We start from the raw sequence: 23,913 nt of genomic DNA, 5'->3' as shown, positions 1-23,913 counted from the left end.
AACACCAACATACCTCCCATGTACATAAACCTCCCAATTCTTTATCAATGATTAATAGATCAGCCTTAAATAATTAATGCTATAAACACCTTATGTTTGGTACATCTCATGTAAAACATTTAAAAGCACTTTTGTGGATAGATGGGCATTGAGTAGTAAAAAGAGCATTTTTAACTGGGCAAGACCAAAGGCAGGGTAGAATGGGTGGGTGTTTGTTGTTTGGAAAGATTTTGAATTGGGGGTGGGGTAAAGTGTAGAAAACCAAAATATTGTGTAGAAGATAATTTGGAGCGCTGGACCATAGTAACTGTTACCAGCCTCTCGGAAACAAGTAGAAATCCATAGTCAAAAGGAACGGAGAGTACAGCTGGTGAATATAGCTCATTTTGGACACAAATAGGCCCTGGAGAGGTTTGAAGATAAGGACAAGGATACCAAAATCAATTCACTGGGCTACAGGGTATTATTGCAGCTCGGTAACAATGGGATATGACAAGACATGGACTGTGAACATCTAAATCAGTGAAATTTATTAAGGGCGAGGTTTAAGAAGTCAATACGTGAGGCAATGAAAGTGTGGATTAAGGTTTCCGTGGCAACAAGAGTCTGCAGAAAGTTTCTTGGACAAGGAAGAATCTGGTCCTTGCAACAGACCCATGCACTTAGGATCAAAGAGAAGCGAAGTTTGCGAACCACCAGCTTCATCCTGAGGGAGAAGCCTAGGATGTTCAACGAGGTGGGGTAATTATGAAGAGCAATGGAAGGATTTGCAAATGAGCAGCTTCAGTCTCTGGGTGCAAGGAGCAAGGACGCCAATGAAAAGGAGTCGCTGTTGATTGTTATCTGTACAGAAACAAAAGAGAGGCAAATGTGCCATGGCCAACATCAGCAGGAATGGATGTCAGGTCAGATCTGTGTTGGCTGTGCCCCGCACAAATATGGCGACTTGACATCATTAACGAAGGGGTTTCCCCTCTCACCTCGCTGGCAACCCGGAAGACATGGCTTTGAACTGACGTCACTACAGGTGACCTCGGCCGGCCATTGTGACGTTTGTTGGGGGAAACCGGCGGCGCTTGTCGCCAGTGGTTTCCGTTCCTTTAACAGCTTCCGGGTCAGTCTGGCGGGTGACAATGTGGGCAGGGGGTCTCTGCTAATTGCCACTTGGAGCGCAGGCGCTGGCTGGGTATCCTGCAGCCTGTAACACAGCCGCATCCCCAACCCCGGCCTACTCTCACACCGGCTCGGTCTCACTGTAAACCCGGAGACCCCGGCCGGAGCGGCTGCAGGCGTTCAACAATGCAAGGAGGGGACGTGACAGTTACAGCTTCAGCCTCAGCCTCAGCCTCCATGAAAGTGCCTGAACCTGATGTGAAAGCAGAAGCGCCTGTCCACAAACTGGTGGGGAGAGGAAAGGGCTGGCAGTACAGGTAGGTACGTCCTGGTGTTTGGAAAAGAGGGCAACCCATCAATACATAGGTTGTGTGATCATGATCGAGAGAAACGAGCTCACCATGGAATTCAGTAAGCTGTAATTATGATGTGAAACCTCCATTGCATTTATGAATCGAGCAACACTGCTGCTTCAATCACTGACAGGAACTTGTTCTGGTTGGAAAGGCTATTTTGAACTATCTGGAAACCCTTCAGTTCGGTTACTTTCAGATAGTGGGATCTATTCATATCAGTGGGATAGCATTTTGAGGTAGCTTACACCAGTTGAAGCATTGGTGGCTACAGTTCCATCACCTTTGGTAGGGAAGCTGATCCACCAAACTAGGCAAGTGGTACCACTGCACCCATGGTTTTTCTATTTTTGATTTTTTTTTTGATGAATGCTGTCTTTTAATTTGCATTGTTTGAGACCAAATTGGAATATTTGAAATAGATTTCTTGGATTTGCACGATTGCAAAAAAAAATTGGTATCAGCTTTGCATCTTACAGCAGTTAAGATGTGACGGACAATTGTGTGACCTATCTGGCATTCTGTTTCCATATTACTATTCCAGGAATTTTATTTTTTCACAACATTGAAGTTGCTGTACATGAAATTATCAGGATAATACCATATTCTTCTATCTCATCTTATACTTTACAGTCAATATCCCAAACGCCACCATCACCGTCCCTGGGTATGTCTTGTCCCACTGGCAGGACAGACCCAGCAGAGGTGACAGCACAGTGGTATACAGTCGGGAGGGAGTTGCCCTGGGAGCCCTCAACAATGACGCTGCACCCCATGAAGTCTGATGGCATCAGGTCAAAATTGGGCAACGAAACCCCTTGCGGATTACCATGTACTGCCCTCCCTCAGCTGATGATTCAGTGCTCCTCCATGTTGAACACCTATGTTGGAGGATGCATTGAGGGTGACAAGGGCACAGAATGTACTCTGGTAGAGGGACTTCAATATCCATCACCAAGAGTGGCTCAGTGGCACCACTACTGACTGAGCTGGCCGAGTCCTAAATGACATAGCTGCTAGACTGGGGCTGCAGCAGGTGGTGAGGGAACCAACAAGAGGGAAAAGCATACTTGACCTCATCCTCACATCTGTCCGTGACAGTATTGGTATGAATGACTGCTCCACAGTCCTTATGGAGACGAAGTCCTGCCTTCACGTTGAGGATCCCCTCCATCGTGTTGTGTGGCGCTACTACCGTGCTAAATGGGATAGATTTCGAACAGATCTAGCAACACAAGACTGGGCATCCATTAGGCGCTGTGGGCCATCAGCAGCAGCAGAATTGTACTCAAACACAATCTGTAACCTCATGGCCCAGCATATCCCCTACTCGACCATGACCATCAAGCCAGGGGATCAACCCTGGTTCAATGATGAGTGCAGGTGGGCATGCCAGTAGCAACACTAAAAGTGTGGTGTCAACCTGGTGAAGCTATAACACAGGACTACTTACGTGCCCAACAGCATAAGCAGCAAGTGATAGACAGAGCTAAGCGATCCCACAACCAACGGATCAGATCTAAGCTCTGCAGTCCTGACACATCCAGTCGTGAATGGTGGTGGACAAGTAATCAACTCACTGGAAGAGGTGGCTCCACAAATATCACCATCCTCAATGATGGAAGAGCCCAGCACATCAGTGCAAAAGATAAGTTTGAGGCATTTGCTGCAATCTTCAGCGAGAAGTGCCAAGTGGATGATCCGTCTCAGCCTCCTCTGGAGGTCCCCAGCATCACAGATGCCTGTCATCAACCAATTCGATTTGCTCCATGTGATCACAAGAAACAGCTGAAGGCACTGGATACTGCAAAGGCTATGGGCCCTGACAATATCCCGGCAATAGTACTGAAGACTTATACTCCAGAACTTGCAGCACCCCTATCCAAGTTGTTCCAGTACAGCTACAACACTAGCATCTACCCGGCTATGTGGAAAATTGCCCAGATATGTCCTGTACACATAAAGCAGGACAAATCCAACCCGGCCAATTACCGCCCCATCAGTCTACTCTCGATCATCAGTAAAGTAATGGAAGGAGTCATCAACAGTGCTATCAAGCGGCACTTGCTTAGCAATAACTTGCTCACCGCCCAGTTTGGGTTCTGCCAGGGCCACTCAGCTCCTGACCTCCTTACAGCCTTGGTTCAAACATGGACAAACGAACTGAACTCCCGAGGTGAGGTGAGAGTGACTGCCCCCGACATCAAGGCAGCATTTGACCGAGTGTGGCATCAAGGAGCCCTAACAAAATTGGAGTCAATGGTAATCAGGGGGAAAACTCTCTGTTGGTTGGAGTCATACCTAGGACAAAGGAAGATGGTTGTGGTTGTTGGAGGTCAATCGTCTCAGCTCCAGGACATTGCTGCAAGAATCCCTCAGGGCAGTGTCCTCGGCCCAAACATCTTCAGCTGCTTCATCAATGACCTTCCTTCTATCATAATGTAAGAAGTGGGGATGTTCACTGATGATTGCACAATGCTCACCATTCGCAACTCCTCAGATACTGAAGCAGTCCGTGTCTAAATGCAGCAAGATCTGGACAGTATCCAGGCCTGGGCTGCCAAGTGGCAAGTAACATTTGTGCCACACAAGTGTCAGGCAATGACTATCTCCAACAAGAGAGAATCTAACCATCGCCCCTTGACATTCAATGGCATTACCATCACTGAATCCCCCACTGTCAACATCCTGACCAGAAACTGAACTAGATTATCCATATAAATACTGTGGCTGCAAGAGCTGGTCAGAGGCTAGGAATCATGCAACGAGTAACTCACACCTGACTCCCCAAAGCAGCCTGCTTGATTGGCATCACATGCACAAACATTCACTCCCTCCGCCACCAATGCATAGTGGCAGCAGTGTATACCATCTATAAGATACACTGCAGGAATTCATCAAGGCTCCTTTACAGCACCTTCCAAACCCGCGACCACTACCGTCTAGAAGGACAAGGCAGCAGATGGAGGGGAACTTCCAGGTTCTGGTGTTCCCATCTAAGTCCCTCACCATCCTGACCAGGAAATATATCGCCATTCCTTCACTATCGCTGGATCAAAATTCTGGGACTCACTCCCTAACAGCACTGTGGGTGTTCCTGCATCAAATGGACTGCAGCTGTTCAAGAAGGCTGCTCACCACCACCTTCTCAAGGGCAACTAGGGATGGGCAATAAATGCTGGCTCAGCCAGTGAAGCCCACATCCCGTGAATGAATTAAAAAAAATCTAATTGTATAAAGCAGGCCTCAAATGTTTTCTCTTTGTTAGCTACCTTGTAGTGCAAAGATGGTAAACGTTGGTCATAATTGACTTCTTTATCAGAAAGCCAAAGTACAAATGTCTTGAGGCTAGGTGTAGTGCTCTAGTGTCCTCCCATAAATGAGCTTCTGAAAGTTATTCATAATCCAACCCCAGTACTGTTTTGGCATCCAAGGCATCTTTATTGATTTCAAAGGCCTTTGATACAAATGTTCTAGCAAGTGTCAAGGGTGGGTGAAAGAATGAATTTGCATTCATGTAGCACATTTCATGTCCTCTGATGTCCTAAAATGCTTTATAGTGGTGTAGGTTCAGATGTAAATTTTGGACATTTGACAGGAACGCTCTTCTGCAAATAATGCCATGAGATCTTTAATGTGCACCTGAACAAGCAGATTGGGCTTTAGTTTAAGATCCCTTTTGAAAGGTGATACCTAACTGATGGATTCTGCCAAAGTGTCAATCCAGATTCTGTGCTCATCCCCCATTTCAGAGTATGTTACCACTGTATGAAGTTCATGTGCCCAATTTATCACTGTTCCTTTTCTTTCTAATCCAAAATTTGTTGAAGTAAATTCAGAAACTCTGGAGTAAGCTGATTTGATTTACATATATCATAAATGTAAAAAAAAAGCAGAAATAGCCTGTTCCACTATTGCATAAGATTATGATGGATTTTCTAGACCCCACTTTCCTGTGCTATCCCCATTTCCCTTAGTATCCAAAAATCTATTGATCTTTTTCATAAATATACTGAACTGCTGAGCAACCACATACCCTCTGGGGTAGAGAACTCTAAAGATTCACAATCTTCGGGTGAAGCAATGTTCCATCTGAGTCTTAAATGATTAACTAGGGAGATGCATGATTAACTAGGGGAGTCAATCTCTTAGCATCTAATTTGTCAAGCCCTATAAAAATTTAAAGGCAGGTATATTCTCCCTTGCGCAAGGAGACCAAAACTATACATTGTTCTCTAGTTGTGATCTCAACAGAGCCCTATACAATTGCAACAAAACGTTTTTACTCTAAAGTCTAACTCCCTTGCAGACATTGGCTATAAAGCACCCTGGAGCATCCTGTGGTTGTGAATGGCGCTATATAAATGTCAGTCTCTTTTTTCTTTTCAAAGGCTGACACACCTTTTCATTTCCTAATATATTGTTGCACTTGCATGTTAATTTCCTGTGACATATGCTTGTTAATTCAAATTCACTATTAGCTGCGTCATGGAGATAAAGCCTGCAATTGTCACCACATTTGCATGGCAATACCAGTAATCAGGAAAATTGGAAAAAAGGAAGAATGACGGCATTATGGATATGACATATGCTCCAAATGCTTCTGAGCACCAACATTTACTAGTATATTACCTTCAAAAATTAAATTCTGGTGTTCTACTCTTACTGCAGTGGACAATTTCACATTTCTCCAGACTTTTTATTATTCATTCATGGGATGTGGGCATCACTGGCTAGGCCAGCATTTATTGCCCATCCCTAATTACCGTTGAGAAGAGGGTGGTGAGCTGCCTTCTTGAACCGCTGCAGTACACCCACAATGCTGTTAGGGAGGGAGTTCCAGGATTTTGACCCAGTGACGGTGAAGGAATGGCAATATATTTCCAAGTCAGGATGGTGAGTGGCTTGGAGGGGAACTTTTGGATTGTGGTGTTTCCATGCATCAGCTGCTCTTGTCCTTTTGGATGGTAATGGTCGTGGGTTTGGAAGGTGCAGTAAAGGAGCCTTGGTGAGTTTCTGCAGTGCACCTTGTAGATGGTACACACTGCTGCCAGTGTGTCAGTGTTGGAGGGAGTGAATGTTTGTGGTTGGTGTGCTTTGTCCTAGATGCTGTCAAGTTTCTTGAGTGTTATTGGAGCTGCACTCATCCAGGCAAATAAAGAGTATTCCATCACTCTCCGGACTTGTGCCATGTAGATGGTGGACAGGCTTTAGGGAGTCAGGAGGTGTTACTCGCCACAGGATTCCTAGCCTCTGACCTGCTCTCGTGGCCACAGTATTTATATAGCTAGTCCAGTTCAGTTTCTGGTCAATGTTATCCCCCAGAATGGTGGTTAGTGGGGGGGGGGTTCAGTGATGGTAATGCCATTGAATGTCAAGAGGTGATTGTTAGATTCTCTCTTGTTGGAGATGTTCATTGCCTGGCACTTGTGGGGCGTGAATGCTACTTGCCACTTGTCAGCCCAAGCCTCGATATTGTCCAGGTCTAGCTGCATTTGGACATGGACTGCTTCAGTATCTGAGGAGTCATGAATGGTGCTGAACGTTGTGCAATCCATCAGTGAACATCCCCACTTCTGATCTTATGATGGAAGGAAGGTCATTGATGAAGCAGCTGAAGATGGTTGGGCCTAGGACACTACCCTGAGGAACTCCTGCAGTGATGTCCTTAAACTGAGATGATTGATTGCCAACAACCACAACATCTTCCTTTCTGCTAGGTGTGACTCCAACCAGCAGAGAGTTTTCCCCCTGATTCCCATTGACTCCAGTTTTGCTAGGGCTCCTTGATGCCACATTCAATCAAATGCTGCCTTGATGTCAAGGGCAGTCACTCTTGCTTCACCTCTGGAGTTCAGCACTTATGCGCATGTTTGGATCAAGGCTTTAATAAGGTCAGGAGCTGAGAGATCCTGGTGGAACCCAAACTGAGTGTCAATGAGCAGGTTATTGCTAAGTACGTGTTGCTTGATAACACTTTTGATTACCTCTTCCATCACTTTTCTGATGATGGAGAGTAGACTGATGGGGCAGTAATTGGCTGGGTTGGATTTGTCATATTTTTTGTGTACAGGACATACCTGGGCAATTTCCCATATTGCTGGTTAGTTGCCAGTGTTGTCGCTGTACTGGAACAGCTTGGCTAGGGGCTCGGCAAGTTCTGAAGCATGTCTTTAGTGCAGTATCCAGTGCCTTCAGCCGTTTCTTGATATCACATGGAGTGAATCAAATTGGCTGAAGACTGGCATCTGTGATGCTGAGGAGGCTGAGATGGATCATCCACTCGGCACTTCTGGCAGATTGTTGTAAATGCTTCAGCCTTATCTTTTGCACTGATGTGCTGGGCTCCCCATCATTGAGGATAGGAATATTTGTGGAGCCTTCGCCTCGAGTGAGTTGTTTAGTTGTCCACCATCATTCAGGACTGGATGCGGCAGGACTGCAGAGCCTAGATCTGAGCCGTTGGTTGTGGGATCGCTTTGCTCTCTCCATTGCATGCTCCTTAGGCTGTTTGGCAAGCAAGTAGTCATGTGTTATAGCTTGCCAAGCTGATGCCACGTTTTTAGGTTTGCCTGGTCCTGTTCCTGGCATGCCCTCCTGCACTCTTCATTGAACCACGGTTGATCCCCTGGCTTGATGGTATCGGTAGAGTGGGGGATATGCCGAGCCATGAGGTTACAGATTGTGTTTGAGTACAATTCTGCTGGTGCTGATGGCCCACAGCACCTCATAGATGCCCAGTCTTGAGTTGATAGATCTGTTCGAAATCTAAAACAAAAACAAAAATACCTGGAAAAACTCAGCAGGTCTGACAGCATCTGCGGAGAGGAATACAGTTGACGTTTCGAGTCCGTATGACTCTTCATCGAAATCTATCCCATTTAGCACATTGTGTGGCACTATCAATATGTTGGAGGGTATCCTCCCTATAAAGACGGGACTTCATCTCCACAAGGACTGTGCGATTGTCACTCCTACTGATACTGTCAAGGACAGATGCATCTGTGGCAGGCAGATTGATGAGGATGAGGCCAAGTATGTTTTTCCCCTCTTGTTGGTTCCCTCACCACCTGCCACAGACACAGTCTAGCAGCCATGTCCTTTAGGACTCGGCCAGCTCGGTCAGTGGTGGTGCTTGACATTGAAGTCCCCCACCAAGAGTGCATTCTGCACCCTTGCCACCCTCTGCTTCCCCCAAGTAGTGTTCAACATGGAGGAGTACTGATTCATCAGTTGAAGGGGGTGGGATGTGGAGGAGGGGGGCGGTAGAGATGGTATTGGTACATGGTAATCAGCAGGAGGTTTCCTTGCCCATGTTCCTGGGATGGCGGGACTGACATATGAGGAGAGATTGAGTCGGTTAGGATTATATTCGCTGGAGTTCAGAAGAATGAGGGGGGACCTCATAGAAACCTATAAAATTCTAACAGGACTAGACAGGGTAGATGCAGGAAGGATGTTGCCGATGGTGGGGTAGTCCAGAACCAGGGGTCACAGTCCGAGGATACGGGGTAGACCATTTAGGACTGAGATGAGGAAAAGTTTCTTCACCCAGAGAGTGGTGAGCCTATGGAATTCCGCTACCACAGAAAGTAGTTGAGGCAAAAACATTGTATGTTTTCAAGAAGGAGTTAGATATTGCTCTTGGGGCAAAAGGGATCAAAGGATATGGGGAGAAAGCGGGAGCAGGCTATTAAGTTGGATGATCAGCCATGATCCGAATGAATGACAGAGCAGGCTCAAAGGGCCGAATGGCCTACTCCTACTTTCTATGTTTCTATGTTTAACCTGATGCCATGAGACTTAATGGGGTCCGGAGTCAATGTTGAGGACTCCCAGGGCAACTCCCTCCTGACTGTATACCACTGTGCGGCCACCTCTACCTGGGTCTGTCCTCCTGGTCAACAGGACATACCCAGGGATGATGATGGTGGTGTCTGGGAAGTTAGCTGCAAGGTACGGTTCCGTGAGGATGACTGTGTCAGCCTGTTGCTTGACCAGTCTGTGAGACAGCTCTCCATATTTTGGCCTTTATATCTGTAAGGACTCCTTTGCAGGGTCGACAGCTGAGTTTGCTGTTGTCATTTCCAGTGCCTCAGTCGACACTAGATGGTCTGTCCGGTTTCATTCCTGATTGAATTTGTAATGGTTTGTTAGAACTGAGTGGTTTGTTCGGCATTTCAGAGTCAACCACATTGCTGTGGCTCTGGAGTCACATGTCGGCCGGCCCAGATAAGAGCAGCAGATTTCCTTCCTTAAAGGACATTAGTGAACCAGATGGGTATATATGACAGTTGTTTCATGATCATCATTAGACTTTTAATTCCAGATTTTTTTTATTCCATCCTTGTTGGGATTTGCACCCAGGTCCACAGAGGATTAATTTCTAGGTTCCTAGTCTAGTGACAATACCACTATGCTACTGCCTCCCCTTACACTCCGCTTGCCACCTTGCCTACTCATTTAACCTGTCCATATCCCCTCGTAGCCTCTGTGTCCTCCTCTAGATTACTCTCCCACCTAGCTATGTATTGTCAGCAAACTTGGGTACATTACGTAGAAACATAGAAAATAGGAGCAGGAGTGACCATTCGCTCTTTGAGCCTGCTCCGCCATTCAATATGAACATGGCTGATCCTCTATCTCAACGCCATCCTCCTGCTCTCTCCTCATATCCCATGATGCCTTTAGAGCCTAGAAATCTATCTATTTCCTTCTTAAACATATTCAGTGACTTGGCCTCCACAGCCCTCTATGGTAGAGAATTCCACAGGTTCACCACCCTCTGAGTGAGGAAGTTTCTCCTCATCTCAGCCCTAAAAGGCCTACCCCATATCCTGAGATTGTGGCCCCTTGTTCTACACTCCCCCAGCCAGAGAAAACATCATCCCTGCACCAATCTTCCCATCCCTGTCAGAATTTTATAGTTTTATAGTTTCTTCTAAACTCCAGTGAATAGCCAACCCAATCTCTTCTCATACGACAATCCTGCTATCCCAGGAATCAGTCTGGTGAACCTTTGCTGCACTCCCTCAATGGCAAGTGTAACCTTTCTTAGGTAAGGAGACCAAAGCTGCACACAATACTGCAGGTGTGGTCTCACCAAGGCTCTGTACAGCTGCAGTGAGACATCCTTGCTCCTTTACTCGAGTCCTCTCGCAATGAAAGCCAGCATACCATTTGCCGCCTTAACTGCTTGCTGCACCTGCATGCTTGCTTTCAGTGATTGGCATACAAGGACACCCAGATCCCTTTGTCCATCCAACATTTCCTAATCTATCACCATTTAAATAATACTCTGCCATTCTGTTTTTTCTACTGAAGTGGATAACTTCACACTTATCCATGTTACACTGCATCTGCTATGTATTTACCCACTCACCATCCTCCTGCTCTCTCCCCATATCCCATGATGCTTTTAGAGTCTAGAAATCTATCTATTCCCTCCTTAAACCTATTCAGTGACTTCTCCTCCACATTGGCCTACTCACTTGTCTAAATTGCCTTGAAACCTCTTAGTATCCTCCTCACCACTCACATTCCCACCAAGTTTTGTGTTATCAAATTTCAAATTTTTTTGTACTCAATTTTTTTTTATTCGTTCATGGGATGTGGGCATCGGTGGCTAGGCCAGAATTTATTGCCCATCCCTAATTGCCCTTGTTCAGAGGGCATTTAAGAGTCAGCCAAATTTGCTGAGGGTCTGGAGTCATATGTAGGCCAGACCAGGTAAGGACAGCAGATTTCCCACGTATCTATGTATCTGCTCCCAGATAATTCTAGCTGCTTCCATGCGGCACGTTATAATTTAACTAATCTCATATTCAAACATTCTTGCCTTGATCCTATCTCCCTCCCTCCAAATTGCAACAGCAAGTTCTGAAATTGCAAAAACGAAAGAAGAAAAATATAACATCATGTTAACTAGATAATGAAACATCAAAGCAAACAGCTCCCTTTGCCAGAAACACTTGCTATCTAGTTTTCAAAGGTAAATTCAAATCTGGCTAATAATTAGCCGCATCATTGCACCACTCTTTTCTGTGATCTTGGTTGCTTTTGACCCTCTCTCCTTGGCCCTGAAACCTTTGCTGCTTCCCTTTGCAGGCCATACCGTCCTGGCTTTTCTTTTCTATTGTACCATGGTGCCGGCTGCTTTTATTCCTTTCTCAGCTGACTGTAGCTCTTTGAATTTTGCTGGCATGAGAAGACCTACCCTTTCTTCTGCCGTTGACTGATTAAGAATTTATCAACGAATTGTAGTACTAAGAGCAACTTTTTCCATGCTCATGAAACTCAACAGGACAAATTAACTGAACAAGAAGTAACATTTTACAACATCCCAAAATTGTATGTAAAATTTAGAAAAGTGAATTTGTGACAAGCTGTCGATCACTGAGTGTTAATTGGTTTCAGATCCCTCTGCCACAGTGATGTGAAATTCAGAACTTGGAAACATGAGACACCATGCGATGACATTATTTAAAATTGTTTTTCCGTGACTACACATTTAGTGCCCTAAACAAACATTTATCACCTAGACAATCATGAAGTTTTGATCTCGAGTTTCAAAACTTGGCAAAGGAGCTTCCCTTTTCTGTGTTTTGCAATACTGATTTGAATCATGTGTTGTTGTACCAGTTGAAGCTAGTTTTCGTCAGTGAGTTAAAGGGGACGTTTTTGACTATGCATTGTGTGTGCTCGTGATTTCACCCCTCCCCATAACAAGTCGTACATTGCACTCTGGATTGTTGTACTGTAGAGTGGCTTCAAAGAAAGGAGGAGAAAAATATACTTGTTCATAATGCCCATTTAAATTTTGAATTTAGATGTTTTTGATGCTCGGGAACAACTAGTTTTCATGCACCTTTCCTGACACCTGTAGGATTCCGAAGTGCTCTCCATGCCTTCCTACTCAACCCAGCATTCTGAACTTCTTGTAATATTTTTATAAATACACATTTCTAATAATGCAGAGAGAAAGGCTATGAGTTAGAAAAAGAACATATAGACTAACCCCCTCGGTAATACATATGGTTAATGGGGCCATAATTAAAACTCTAATCTCAACTGTTTATTGCTTTATACTACATGGTTCTTGCAAATTGTAATAAGTTCAATGAATATTTGGGTAAAATAGATATCTTAAAGAGAATTATTTATCGAAATATAATTTTGCAATAATTTAGTTTGAAAAGAAAGAGGTTATGTGAAGCACAACCTATATTTTATCCTACCACTTTGAAAGACCAAGTAAAGGGATTGATGAAGTTATGAATAGGCTTTGTAGATATTTTTATCATGGGTAGGATAAAAAACATTCCCACAGTTAATTTTAAATACCTGTGAGAATAATTTTTTACCTATCCATGGTGGATAGAATGAATCTTGGATACTTTTAAAGTTTTAATTACTTGCCATTGTATGAGGTAGCTTTCTCCCCCTCAATTTTTCCCCTGTAGATTTTAAGTTGAACTGGTTGCTCTTCATATTCACCCGAGACGTTGGTGCCAGGCTCTTTATTCGCTGGGTCCATAGCAGCTGAGTCGGACCTTGATGTTATACATCAGGCTCACTCAATATAATGATCAAGAATAGAAACTCGAGCTCTTTTTTTTCCTTTTCCTTTTCATGCAGCTTTCATCTTTTTTCAGAGATAGAAAATTGTCCATGCTGTTGTGCTTTATATTAAATGCCATAGATTGTTCAGCTCCAATTAAGTTTTTATTAGCTGGTTACCAAGATGCTTACAAAGTCTTAATTCCATTATTATCAAAAAACTTCTAAAACTATGTAGGCCTTTGCTAAATGAGTGAATTAAAGAAAGAGCTTTTGTTTATATAGTTTTTCAGAATGCCTCAAAGGTGTTTTGCAGCCCTTTAGACTATTGTCACTATTCTTTTGCTGCAAACACAGCAACCAATTTGTGCACAGCAAGGTGCCAAAACCGAAAATGAATGAATGAAAACATGTGTCCCCCTTAAACAGATGTTGTTTCCTCAGAGAGGTGGAATTACTGACAATGCAACATGCCCTCAGCACTGCATTGGCATGTGGACAACAATTTGCATTTATGTAGGGCCTTCAACATAGAAAAACATCCCAAGGCATTTCACAAAGGTGTAGTAAGAAATAACTGGGCCAAAGAACAGGATATTAGGTGCAGTGGCCCAAAGCTTGGGTAAGAGTTGGCTTTTTAAAGAAAGAAATAACTTGCATTTGTTTAGTGCATTTATTTTAGGAGGATCAGAGGGAGATAGATGTGGTGAAGTGGAAGGGAATTCTAGAGCTTGAGGCAAAGGTGGCTGGAGGCATGTTAGGGCATTCACAAGAGAGCTGAATGAGATAAACAGAGTACAGAAGGGAGCTCTGTGGGAAGGAGTGGTGAAATCATGGGATTTAAACATAAGGATGAGAATTTTAAGTTTGACTTCTAGAGCCCCAATACCTCAATGTAGGTCAGCAAGCATTGCTGTACTGGGTGACTGATCTTGGTGTGGGATAGGGGTAGGTGATTGAAGTTTGTAGTGGATGGGTGGTCGGCTAGCGGAGCATTGGAATTGTTGAGCTTGGAGGAGACAAAGGCGCCAGTGGAAGAGGTGGGTGATGTTATACAGGTAAAAGTAGGTGGGGAGTGCATATGGAAGCTGATCTCATGTCTGTATTTGATGTTGCTTGGGCAGCAGCATGTAGATGGGCCGAGTGTAGATTCTTGGCAAATTGGAGTTAAAGGTGTGGAGGTTAAAAGAGTGGAACTTGGGCAAAGGCAATCTCACTGAGCTGGACAGTGGAGGAGAGGTATCGGAGGAGGATGTTGTGGTTGACTGTATCAAAGGCTTCAGGTTTCAAGGAGGGATGTTACATCAGTCACAAATGATATCAATTATGACTTCTGTTAAGGCCATTTGATGCTGTGGGTTGGATGCAAACTTAATTTGAGTGATTCAGACTTGGAGTTGTGGGGAAGATGGGCATGGACTTTGAATATGACAGCATGTTCAAGAGCTTGGGAGAGAAACAGAGACTTATCCTAGATTCTGTAGTTAAATCAATACCGGAAACCGTCAGTGAGAGAGCAGCTGACTGAATCAAACTGACATGTCAGTCAAGTAGTTTGAATTAAAATAGTTTGATAATGTCAGTATTTTGGAGCAAAAGTCCAGCTCTCTACAGTTAAATCTAATTTCAGTAATGTAATTAAATGTAAGAGTTGGTCATACAGCCACTTTGAAAATGACCAAAATGTAATTGGTGTATCGTATTTTGGGGGATATACAGATAAATAGAAGAATTACAAATGACTACAAATTATGAAAATCTGAAATAAAATCAAAAATGGTGAAAAGGACAGTAGATTTATTAATAAGTAATAAAAAACAACTAGAAACTTTTGGGGAGAGACCCTCAGATGGGGAATGTAATGGGAAGAGTACAAGATGTGCAATTATGGAGTTGTTTGGGGCAAACTGAAAATAGTTCTAATTGCATTCATGTTCTGTGGTTAACAGTGGTTGATTTGCTGATTTTTGCAAAGATTGTAAATGCATGGTTGGTCCAATCTTTGAAACATGCAGTGAAAAAGTGAGCATCCTGGAATATGGTTTTTGTTTGTTCTAGCTCTTTGTGCTTATTTTTAACACCAAGCATTGTTCCCTCATAGAACTTTCTGAATGAACCATTGGTTTACAGAAAGTAGGTCAGTGAGAGGCTACAAAGAAAAGAGAAAACTTGCATTTAAATCACACCTGCTGCTACAGTTGTACTGGGCATTGTTGAGACCACATCTGGAGTACTGTGTTCAGTTTTGGCCTCCTTATTTAAGAAAGGATGTAATTGCATTGAAAGCAGTGCAGAGAAGATTCACTCAGCTGATTCCTGGATGAAGCAGTTATCTTATGAGAAAAGGTTGGACAGGTTTAGAAGAATAAGATTTTTTTTAAAGATTCATTCATGGGATGTGGGCTTTGCTGGCTGGGCCAGCATTTATTGTCCATCCTTAGTTGCCCTTGAGAAGGTGGTGGTGAGCTGCTTTCTGAAACTGCTACAGTCCATGTGGTGCAGGTACAGCCACAGTGCTGCTAGGGAGGGAGCTCCAGGATTTTGACCCAGCGACAGTGAAGGAACAGCGATATATTTCCAAGTCAGGATGGTGAGTGACTTGGAGGGGAACTTCCAGGTGGTGGTGTTCCCATTTATCTGCTATCCTTGTCCTTCTAGGTGGTAGCGGTCGTGGGCTTGGAAGGTGCTGTCTAAGGAGCCTTGGTGAATTCCTGCAGTACATCTTGTAGATGGTATACAATGATGCTACTGTGCTTCGGTGGTGGAGTGGGTGAATGTTTGTGGATGTGTTGCCAATCAGGTGGACTGCTTTGTCCTGGATTTTGTCCAGCTTCTTCAATGTTGTTGGAGCTGTACTCATCCAGGCAAGTGGGGAGTATTCCATTACACTCCTGGCTTGTGCCTTGTAGATGGTGGACATGCTTTGGGGAGTCAGGAGGTGAGTTACTCGTCGCACGATTCCTAGCCTCTGACCTGTTCTTGTAGCCACAGTATTTATATGGCTAGTCCTGTTCAGTTTCTGGTCAATGGTAACCCCCAGGAAGTTGATAGTGGGGGATTCAGTGATGGTAATACCATTGAACATCAAGGGGCGATGGCTGGATTCTCTCTTGTTGGAGGTGGTCATTGCCTGACACTTGTGTGGTGTGAATGTTACTTGCCACTTGTCAACCCAAGCCTGGATATTGTCCAGGTCTAGCTGCATTTGGACACTGTTATTGAAACATATGATCCTGAGGGGACTTGACTGGATGGATGCTGAAAGGATATTTCCACTTGGGAGAGACTAGACTAGGGGACACAGTTTTTAAAAGAAGGGATCTCCCATTTAAGACTGAGATGAGGAGAACTTTTTTCTCTCAGTGTCATTAGTCTGTGAAATTCTCTTCCCCAGAGAGCGGTGGAGGGAGTGTCATTATTTTTCAAGCTGAGTTAGATAGATTCTTGACTGACAAGGGAGTCAAAGGGTATATGGGTAGACAGGAAAGTAGAGGCCTAGCACAGAAGAAGTTGGCTAAGGTTGTTGGAGGTCAGCCATCTCAGCCCCAGGACATCATTGCAGGAGTTCTTCATGTTAGTGTCCTCGGCTCAACCATCTGTAGCTGCTTCATCAATGACCTTCCCTCCATTATAAGGTCAGAAGTGGGGATATTCACTGATGATTGCACAATGTTCAACACCATTCATGAATCCTCAGATACTAAAGCAGTCCATGGCCATATGCAGCAAGACCTGAGCAACATTCAGGCTTGGGCTGATGTGTGGCACAAATGTTAATTGCTGCTTAAGCGCCAGACAATGACCATCTCTAACAAGAGAGAATCTAACCATCTTCCCTTGACATTCAGTGGCACTGCAATTGCTGAATGCCCCACTATCAGCATCCTGGGGGTTAATAATGACCAGAAACTGACCTCGGCCAGCCATATAAATACTATGGCTACAAGATCAGGTCAGAAGCTGGGAATTCTGTGGCGAGTAATTCCCGCCCTGGCTCCCCAAAGCCTTTCCAGCATCTCCAAGGTGCTATTCAGGAGTTTGATGGAATACTCTCCACTTGCCTGGATGAGTATGACAGCACCAACCATCAAGAAGCTCAACACCATTCAGGGCAAAGCGCTTGTTTGATCGGCACCTCATCCACCACCTTCAACATTCAATACTGGAACTTTCAACCCTTCAATAGATTTGAATGTGGAGCTGGGGAGTGAGATGCTGTCTGGTGCAGCCTATGGAGGGGTAACACGCCTCAACAACAATAACCTGAATTTATATAATGCCTTCAACATATGGTAATGAAAAAGGTCCCAAGGCAACTTCACAGGATTGTTGTAAAGCAAAATTTGACACGTTGCAATATGAGGCAACATTAGGACGGATGCCCAAAATTTGGTCAAAGGGATAGATTTTAAAGAGCATCTTAAAGGAGGAAAACAAGATAGAGCATTAAAGAGGTTATCAAGGGAATTCCAGAGCTCAGGGCCTAGGCAACTGAAGGCACAGTTATCAACGGTGCAACAATTGAAATCAGTAATGCTGAGGAAGCCAGAATTAGATGAGCACAGACATTTCGGTGGATTGTAGGTTTGGAGGAGGTTACAGAATTTGGGTGGGACGAGGCCATGGAGCAACTTGAAAGCAAGGATGGAAATTTTCAATATGAGCCAATGCTCGACTGTAAGCTGGCGTAGATCAGCAAGCACAGGGGAACAAGATAGTGCGAGTAAAGTTATGGCCATCAAAGTTTTGAATGATCTCAAATCTACAAGTGTAGAATATGGGAGGATGGCGAGGAGAGCCCTGGGAGGCAAGGCAGACAGTTTCAGCAGCAGATGAACTGAGGCATTGGTGGAGTTGGGCAATGTTATGGATGTGAATATAGGTGGTCAGCAATCTTGAAAAGCAACTCCCAAATTTTTGCATTTAGCTACATGTGAGCACTCGCCAGAATTGTGCAGTCCAATTTGCACATAAAGCACATAAGCAGTTGACAAAAATGATTGTTTTGGTAATTTGATGCCTAAATAAACTGAACTATAAGGGAAATTAGGAGTTGTATTTCATGCGAATGAACCATTGTTCTCCAGTGCCTCATTTCCATAAACTGCCCTCATTTGATTCCACTTATCAAGCCTGAGCATCAGTACCAATGGCTTCTCTGCCTAGACAGTGACCCCCTCGCCCCACCCGAGATCTTCAAGGATCCATTGTTTGATTCTCAGCTGTACTTGCAACTCCATGTCCTCTCTCATCTTCACCCACTTCCACCTCATGAGGTAACATGGCGGTTATGTTGCTATCTAATCCAGAGGTTTGAAGTAATAATTCAGAGTTTGAATTCAATCATGGTAGTTTGGGTATTTGAATTCAAGTATAAAAAGGCTGGAAATAAAAAGCAGGGATCTTTAAAATTGCGTTGCAGCTGAGGGATTCTTGTAATGACACAACTAGTTTGCTAACGCTCTTTATGGAAGAAAACTTGATAATTTTATCGGATCTGGCCTGTATGTGACTCCAGTCATTGACTCTTGCCTGCCAACTGAAATGTACCTAGCAAACCACTCATTGGACCATGTGAAGACAGCCCACCACCAACTTTTCAAGACAGTCAGTGACTCTCAGATCCTAAGAATTAATTTTAATTAAAATCCCTCCGTAGCAGCACCTGTCTCCATCCCCTGCTGTCAACATGACCTTAACCCATCTGTTGTTCAAGTTCTCATTCATGTCTTGATCACCTACAGATTTGACTATTCCATTGCTCTTTCCATTCTCCACCTTCCTTCAATTTCATTTTATCCCAAGACTCCTGCTGCCTGTTTCCTATTCGGCAATGTGTGCTTTCCCATCAACATGCGCTATAATTTTTCTTTTGTTGTATGCAACCTATTTATTTAAGTATTTGGAGCCTTTAATTTTTTTGCATGGTCATGCACGCATGCTAACTTAAAGGGGCTGACCTGTACTCAAACTTCTGGGAGCTTCTAGGTTGCTGTGGGGCTGGGCAGTTTAGAGGGAACATTGTTTCCCACCATTTCTCTCCCCACTGGCCCATTTGCATCCCAGACTCCCATTCCTCAGATGTAAAATTTGTATTTAAGTCCCTCCATGACCACTGCTTTTCTATCTCTAACCTCCTAAATTCACAACTTCCCAACCCTCGAACACTCCAGCTCTTTAATGCCAAGCTTTCCCCTTCGGCCTACCATCAATGGCTGAATTTTTAACTGTCCAGCATCCAATGTTCTGGAATTCCCTCCCTAAACCTGTCCACTGTCCATTGTTCCTTTAAGATCCTGACTTAAAACCCAACTGTTTGACCAGGTTTTCGGTCAGCTCTCCCTTTCCCTCCTTTGGCATCTGCTTTTCCTTATGGCTGAAGCAATTTGAAAAGTTTAGTTTTTCTACGCTAAAGGTGTATATAGATGTAAGTTTTCAATTTAAATCATTAATGAGGATAGTTTGGCCTGCACAATGATTTTCTTACCCAACAATATACTCAGTTACCTTGATTATTTATTCTTGGGGAGGAGTTTCAATTGCTACTAATTGCTATCTTACAAATTGTACAAGGGCATCTTGAAAATCCTCATCAAAAATTAACAAAATCAGTAACTACTTGGAGTTCTTGAGACTCTTTAGAGGAGAAGCAACCTTGACTTATATTTAACTTTAAGAAGAGCAGTTGATGAAGTGGTTTTTGCTGGTATTGCTTATTTAACAGTAAAATAAATGACGTTCCCTCCAAAATGCTGTGGGTGCTGGAAATCATTAATAAAAACAGAAAATGATGGAAAAAGTCGGCATGTCTGGCAGCATCTGTAGAGAGAAGAAACAGAGTTAACATTTCAAGTCAATATGACTCCTCTTCAGAATTGAAAAGAACGCTACCTCTCTCCAGTTCCGAAGAAGAGTCATATTGGACACGAAATGTTAACTCTTTCTCTCTCCGCAGATGTTGCCAGACCTGCCGAGTTTTTCCAGTGTTTTTAACCATGTTCCCTGAACTGTTTGGTTGCCCTGCTGCTTCCTGAAGATAACTGCACAACCAAATGTAGCAGCTACTGGCCATTCTCAGACAGCATTACTTTGCAGTAAAAGTCTTAAGATTTATGGAGTCAATTTTTAAAACCTTATTATTCTAGCACACAACTTGTAAACTGTCCTTATGTAAAATGTTTTCTCTTGCTCTTTCAGTTTCCTAAATGAAAGGACAGACAAGTAATGTACTGCAGATATTATGAGTTGGTTGCTAGAGATGCACATGCTCATACATTACTAACTTGCCTATAGCTTCCTTTTATTTCCCTTTTCATGCCCTTGTGGAGGAGCATTGGACCTTCATTTGAGGGTTTCTTTGACGGTACAATCAGAAGCAGAAATCTTAGTCTAGTTACATCAAGTTCAAGAGTGCCAAGCGCACAAAAGTTGGTATCAACAGTGGCTCAGTTGCAACTGAGACCCCAACATACTGAACCAGTTTTCAAGCTTCAGGAGAGAGAAATGATTTTGGGATTAAGAAGGAATGGTGGTGAGGGAGGGTTGTGTGAAACTTTGATTTTTTTTGTGGATGAGTTGTCTTGCTTACTATATCTTTGCCTATGGTGGGACCTTTTTTCTGCTAGGCGTTCTAGCTGTGTCTGTATGATTTTTTAGTATATGAGGGTCTCATTTTATTTTGTATGTATAAACTTCTGCATTTGATTGGTGCTACATTTTGTAAATGATTAAGTCTAAGGTCTTAATTTTTCTGTATGCGGGCATTTGTATTTCTGAACAATCATGCAGACTTCTGACTGGTCTTAACGAGTATCTGCCTCCTAAAAGTTGGACATCCTTGATCTCTGTAATTAAATCATGTTTGTGGTATGGAAAGCAGAAGAATGTTACTCCAGGGTGCATAGTGGCCTTAAAGGAAGCTTTATTCTGCATATGTCCATCTGTTGTACCTGACTGCAAGTGCTCAGTCAACAGGTGTCTTTTTTTTTCATCATTCATTTTTTAAAAAATCATTCATAAATCGCTGGCTAGGCCAGCATTTATTGCCCATCCCTAATTGCTCTCGTTCAGAGGGCATTTAAGAGTCAACCACATGGCTGTGGTTCTGGAGTCACATTTAGGTCAGACCAGGTAAGGACAGCAGATTTCCTTCCCTAAAGGGGCATTAGTGAACCAGATGGGTTTTTTTTACAACAAATTGGCCAATTGGTCATCCAAATTTTTATTTTGAATTCAAATTTCACTGTCTGTCATGGTGGGATTTGAACCTGGGTCCCAAGGCATTTACCTGGGCCTCTGGAATAATAGTCCAATGACAATGCCATCGCCTCCCCTTGAAATGGAACATGTTCATTCCCCAGCACTACAAGCCTCACGCTGATGAATAAAAACTCACAAAAGATCATGAAGAAATGCTATCCTGTTTTATAGTGAAAATGTGAATGACAGCTTTCTCAACATACAACGAGAGCCACCCAAGTCATTTTGCCCATCTCTGATAAGCCATTTTACGTTGACACTAATAGGGCTTTATTCCACTTTAAACGGGCCTTATTACAGAATGGCCTTGGAGTCAATCTAGAACCACTGGACCCTGGAATGCCTGTACTTTGCTGGATTAGAAAGTTGTAAATGCCATATCATTATTCAAGGAGGGAGGGAGAAACTAGATAACAACTGACGTTAAACTAACATTATGTAGTGAGGAATCACTGGAATCTACTATCAGACAGTGATTGAACTCAGAGAACTGTAAGCTGATCAGAAGGAGTTAACATATATTTATGAAGCATGGATCATGCCTCACTAATCCATTAGCATGGTGGTTAGGGGAGTATGTGGATATTGCCTATATGGATAGAAGGCACTTATAAGGATTATTGGCAAAAAGTAAAGTGCACAAAGTTGAAATTAACTTTATGGTTGGTAATTGGTTGGGAGATAGGAGACTAGTGCAGGGATAAAAAGTAACATTCTTTGATTAGCAAGTTGTGAAAAGTGGTGTTCGCCAGTAACCTATACTGGGACTCAGCATTTCATCTTATATGTTAATGATTTGAATGGGGTGCAGATAAAATGCTACTGGACTAAAGCGTTAAATTATGAAGCCGTGTTGCATAACAATGACAACAGCACTCATTTATATAGTGCCCTTAACTTGATAAAATGTCCTAAGACCTCTTTAAGTTTAATATGTTCGTATCTGAAATCTGTCTACTCCTAAATCAAGGGATATGTTTCCTGATTTGCCCAGGTGTCAGAATTTTCTTCATGATATTTTTGCTTTAAAGTGTCATGATTGTAGCAGCTAGAAATGTTTCTGGTACAATGCTGTTGATTGAACAAAAAATTAGTTATTTTAATAATGTAGCAATAAAACCTCAGAGGAATTAAAAATTTAATAAAATCTAAGATTACACAGACTGTTTATGTTTATAATGACCAATGTTATGTAGATAGATTTTTGTAAACTGTTGGCCCTCTGGTTTAAAAGAGTGATCTACAGCAGGCAACTGTGTGCTTAAACTCTTGATCTCTTTTGAAATCCTATGGGTAATAGTTTGCTGCTGCAGTTATCACTTGCAGCCACATGCAGAAACAAACTAGCAGAAACATTATATAATATATCATTACCTGTTGGTCATATGTTTATAACTTAAATAATTGTGAAGCTAAAACTGAAAATACCTCTGTGTAGTCAAAATGATGAAGCAATAATCCTTTCCTGTGTTCATTTTATTCTATAAATCCTTTAATACCATCCTCATTATATAATGAGGGAAGTGATAACCAGCAGATTTTTTCACTGCATCAGCAGAAATGAAAAAGTGCTGTCAAACTAGAAAATAGCGTTTAGATTTTTCTTTCATTGGTTTTGCGATGGACCTTTTTGGTTTTTCTGTATTATTATGGGTCAGAAAAATATGTGGATACTCTTGTACTCTCAATTTTTTTACCTGGTGGTGAAGTGGGGAGTGGGTTGGGTGGGGAGACAATAAGGATGTAATTTAGATGTGAAGTATTCAAATGAAATTTATACATTTTGGCTTTCCACTGGATAGTTGCCCATCTGCTAACAATAAAATGTAATCGACAATTATACCAGTGAGCGCTAAAGAACAACACAAAGCCAACAATGTAGCTTGAGTGTGCCAGCCCCAAGTCAACCTTCTAACAGCAGCATCAGCAACTGGTATTTATATAGTGCATTTAATGTAGTAAAACTTCCGAAGGCTCTTCATAGGAGTGTCATCAAACAAAATTTTACACCGAGCCAAGTTAGGAGATATTGGGGAAGATGACCAAAAGCTTGGTCAAAGATGAAGGTTTCAAGGAGTGCCTAAAAGGAGACAAGAGAGGTAGTGAGGTGGAATGGTTGAGGGAGGGAATTCCAGGGCTTAGAGACTTGGCAGCTGAAGACACGGCCACTATTGATGGAGAGGACGAAGCCAGGGATGCTTAAGAGACCAGAATTGGAGAAATACAGACATCTTGGAGCATTGCAGGGCTAGAGGAGATTACAGAGATAGGTGTAAGACTGTGGAGGGCTTTGAAAACAATCTAAGCAGCTAGGAGTCTCAAAGCTTGTAATGACATCCTTTAATATGTTTTCAAGTTTTCTCCACTTTGATCCTCCAGACTTATACGCTGACGTATGTGATATTTATAAGTCAACCCTTGAAGCCTCGAAAAATCCTTCCATAGGAACATAGACCTTAAGAGCAGGAGTAAGCCACTTGGCCCTTCAAGCCTGTTCTGCCATTCAATAAGATCATGGCCAATCTGGTTGTGGTCCCAGCTCCACTTTCCTGTCTGCCCCCTGTAACCTTTGACTCCCTCATCCATCAAAAATCTATCTAACCCAGTCTTGAATAAATTTAAAGACCCA

General features: G+C 43.0%; 1 protein-coding gene across 3 annotated transcripts in view; it reads left to right on the top strand.

The window, feature by feature from the left end:
• Positions 1 to 1,075: 1,075 nt before the first annotated feature.
• The window catches only part of osbpl11 (oxysterol binding protein-like 11), a 97,152-nt gene continuing 74,314 nt past the window's right edge, over positions 1,076 to 23,913 (top strand). Inside the window, exon 1 of one of the 3 annotated variants that reach the window (XM_078552356.1) lies at positions 1,076 to 1,430. In XM_078552356.1, coding sequence (XP_078408482.1) covers positions 1,300 to 1,430 — 131 coding nt within the window. In that variant the 5' untranslated portion in view covers positions 1,076 to 1,299. The remainder of the gene's footprint in view (positions 1,431 to 23,913) is intronic. The other 2 variants (XM_078552354.1, XM_078552355.1) reach the window with 2 other exon arrangements.

Source organism: Cetorhinus maximus, chromosome 11, assembly GCF_964194155.1.
Source record: "Cetorhinus maximus chromosome 11, sCetMax3.hap1.1, whole genome shotgun sequence".
Lineage (NCBI taxonomy): Eukaryota > Metazoa > Chordata > Chondrichthyes > Lamniformes > Cetorhinidae > Cetorhinus > Cetorhinus maximus.
Note: the sequence above shows the minus strand (reverse complement) of the source record. Positions and strands in the feature narration are given on the sequence as shown.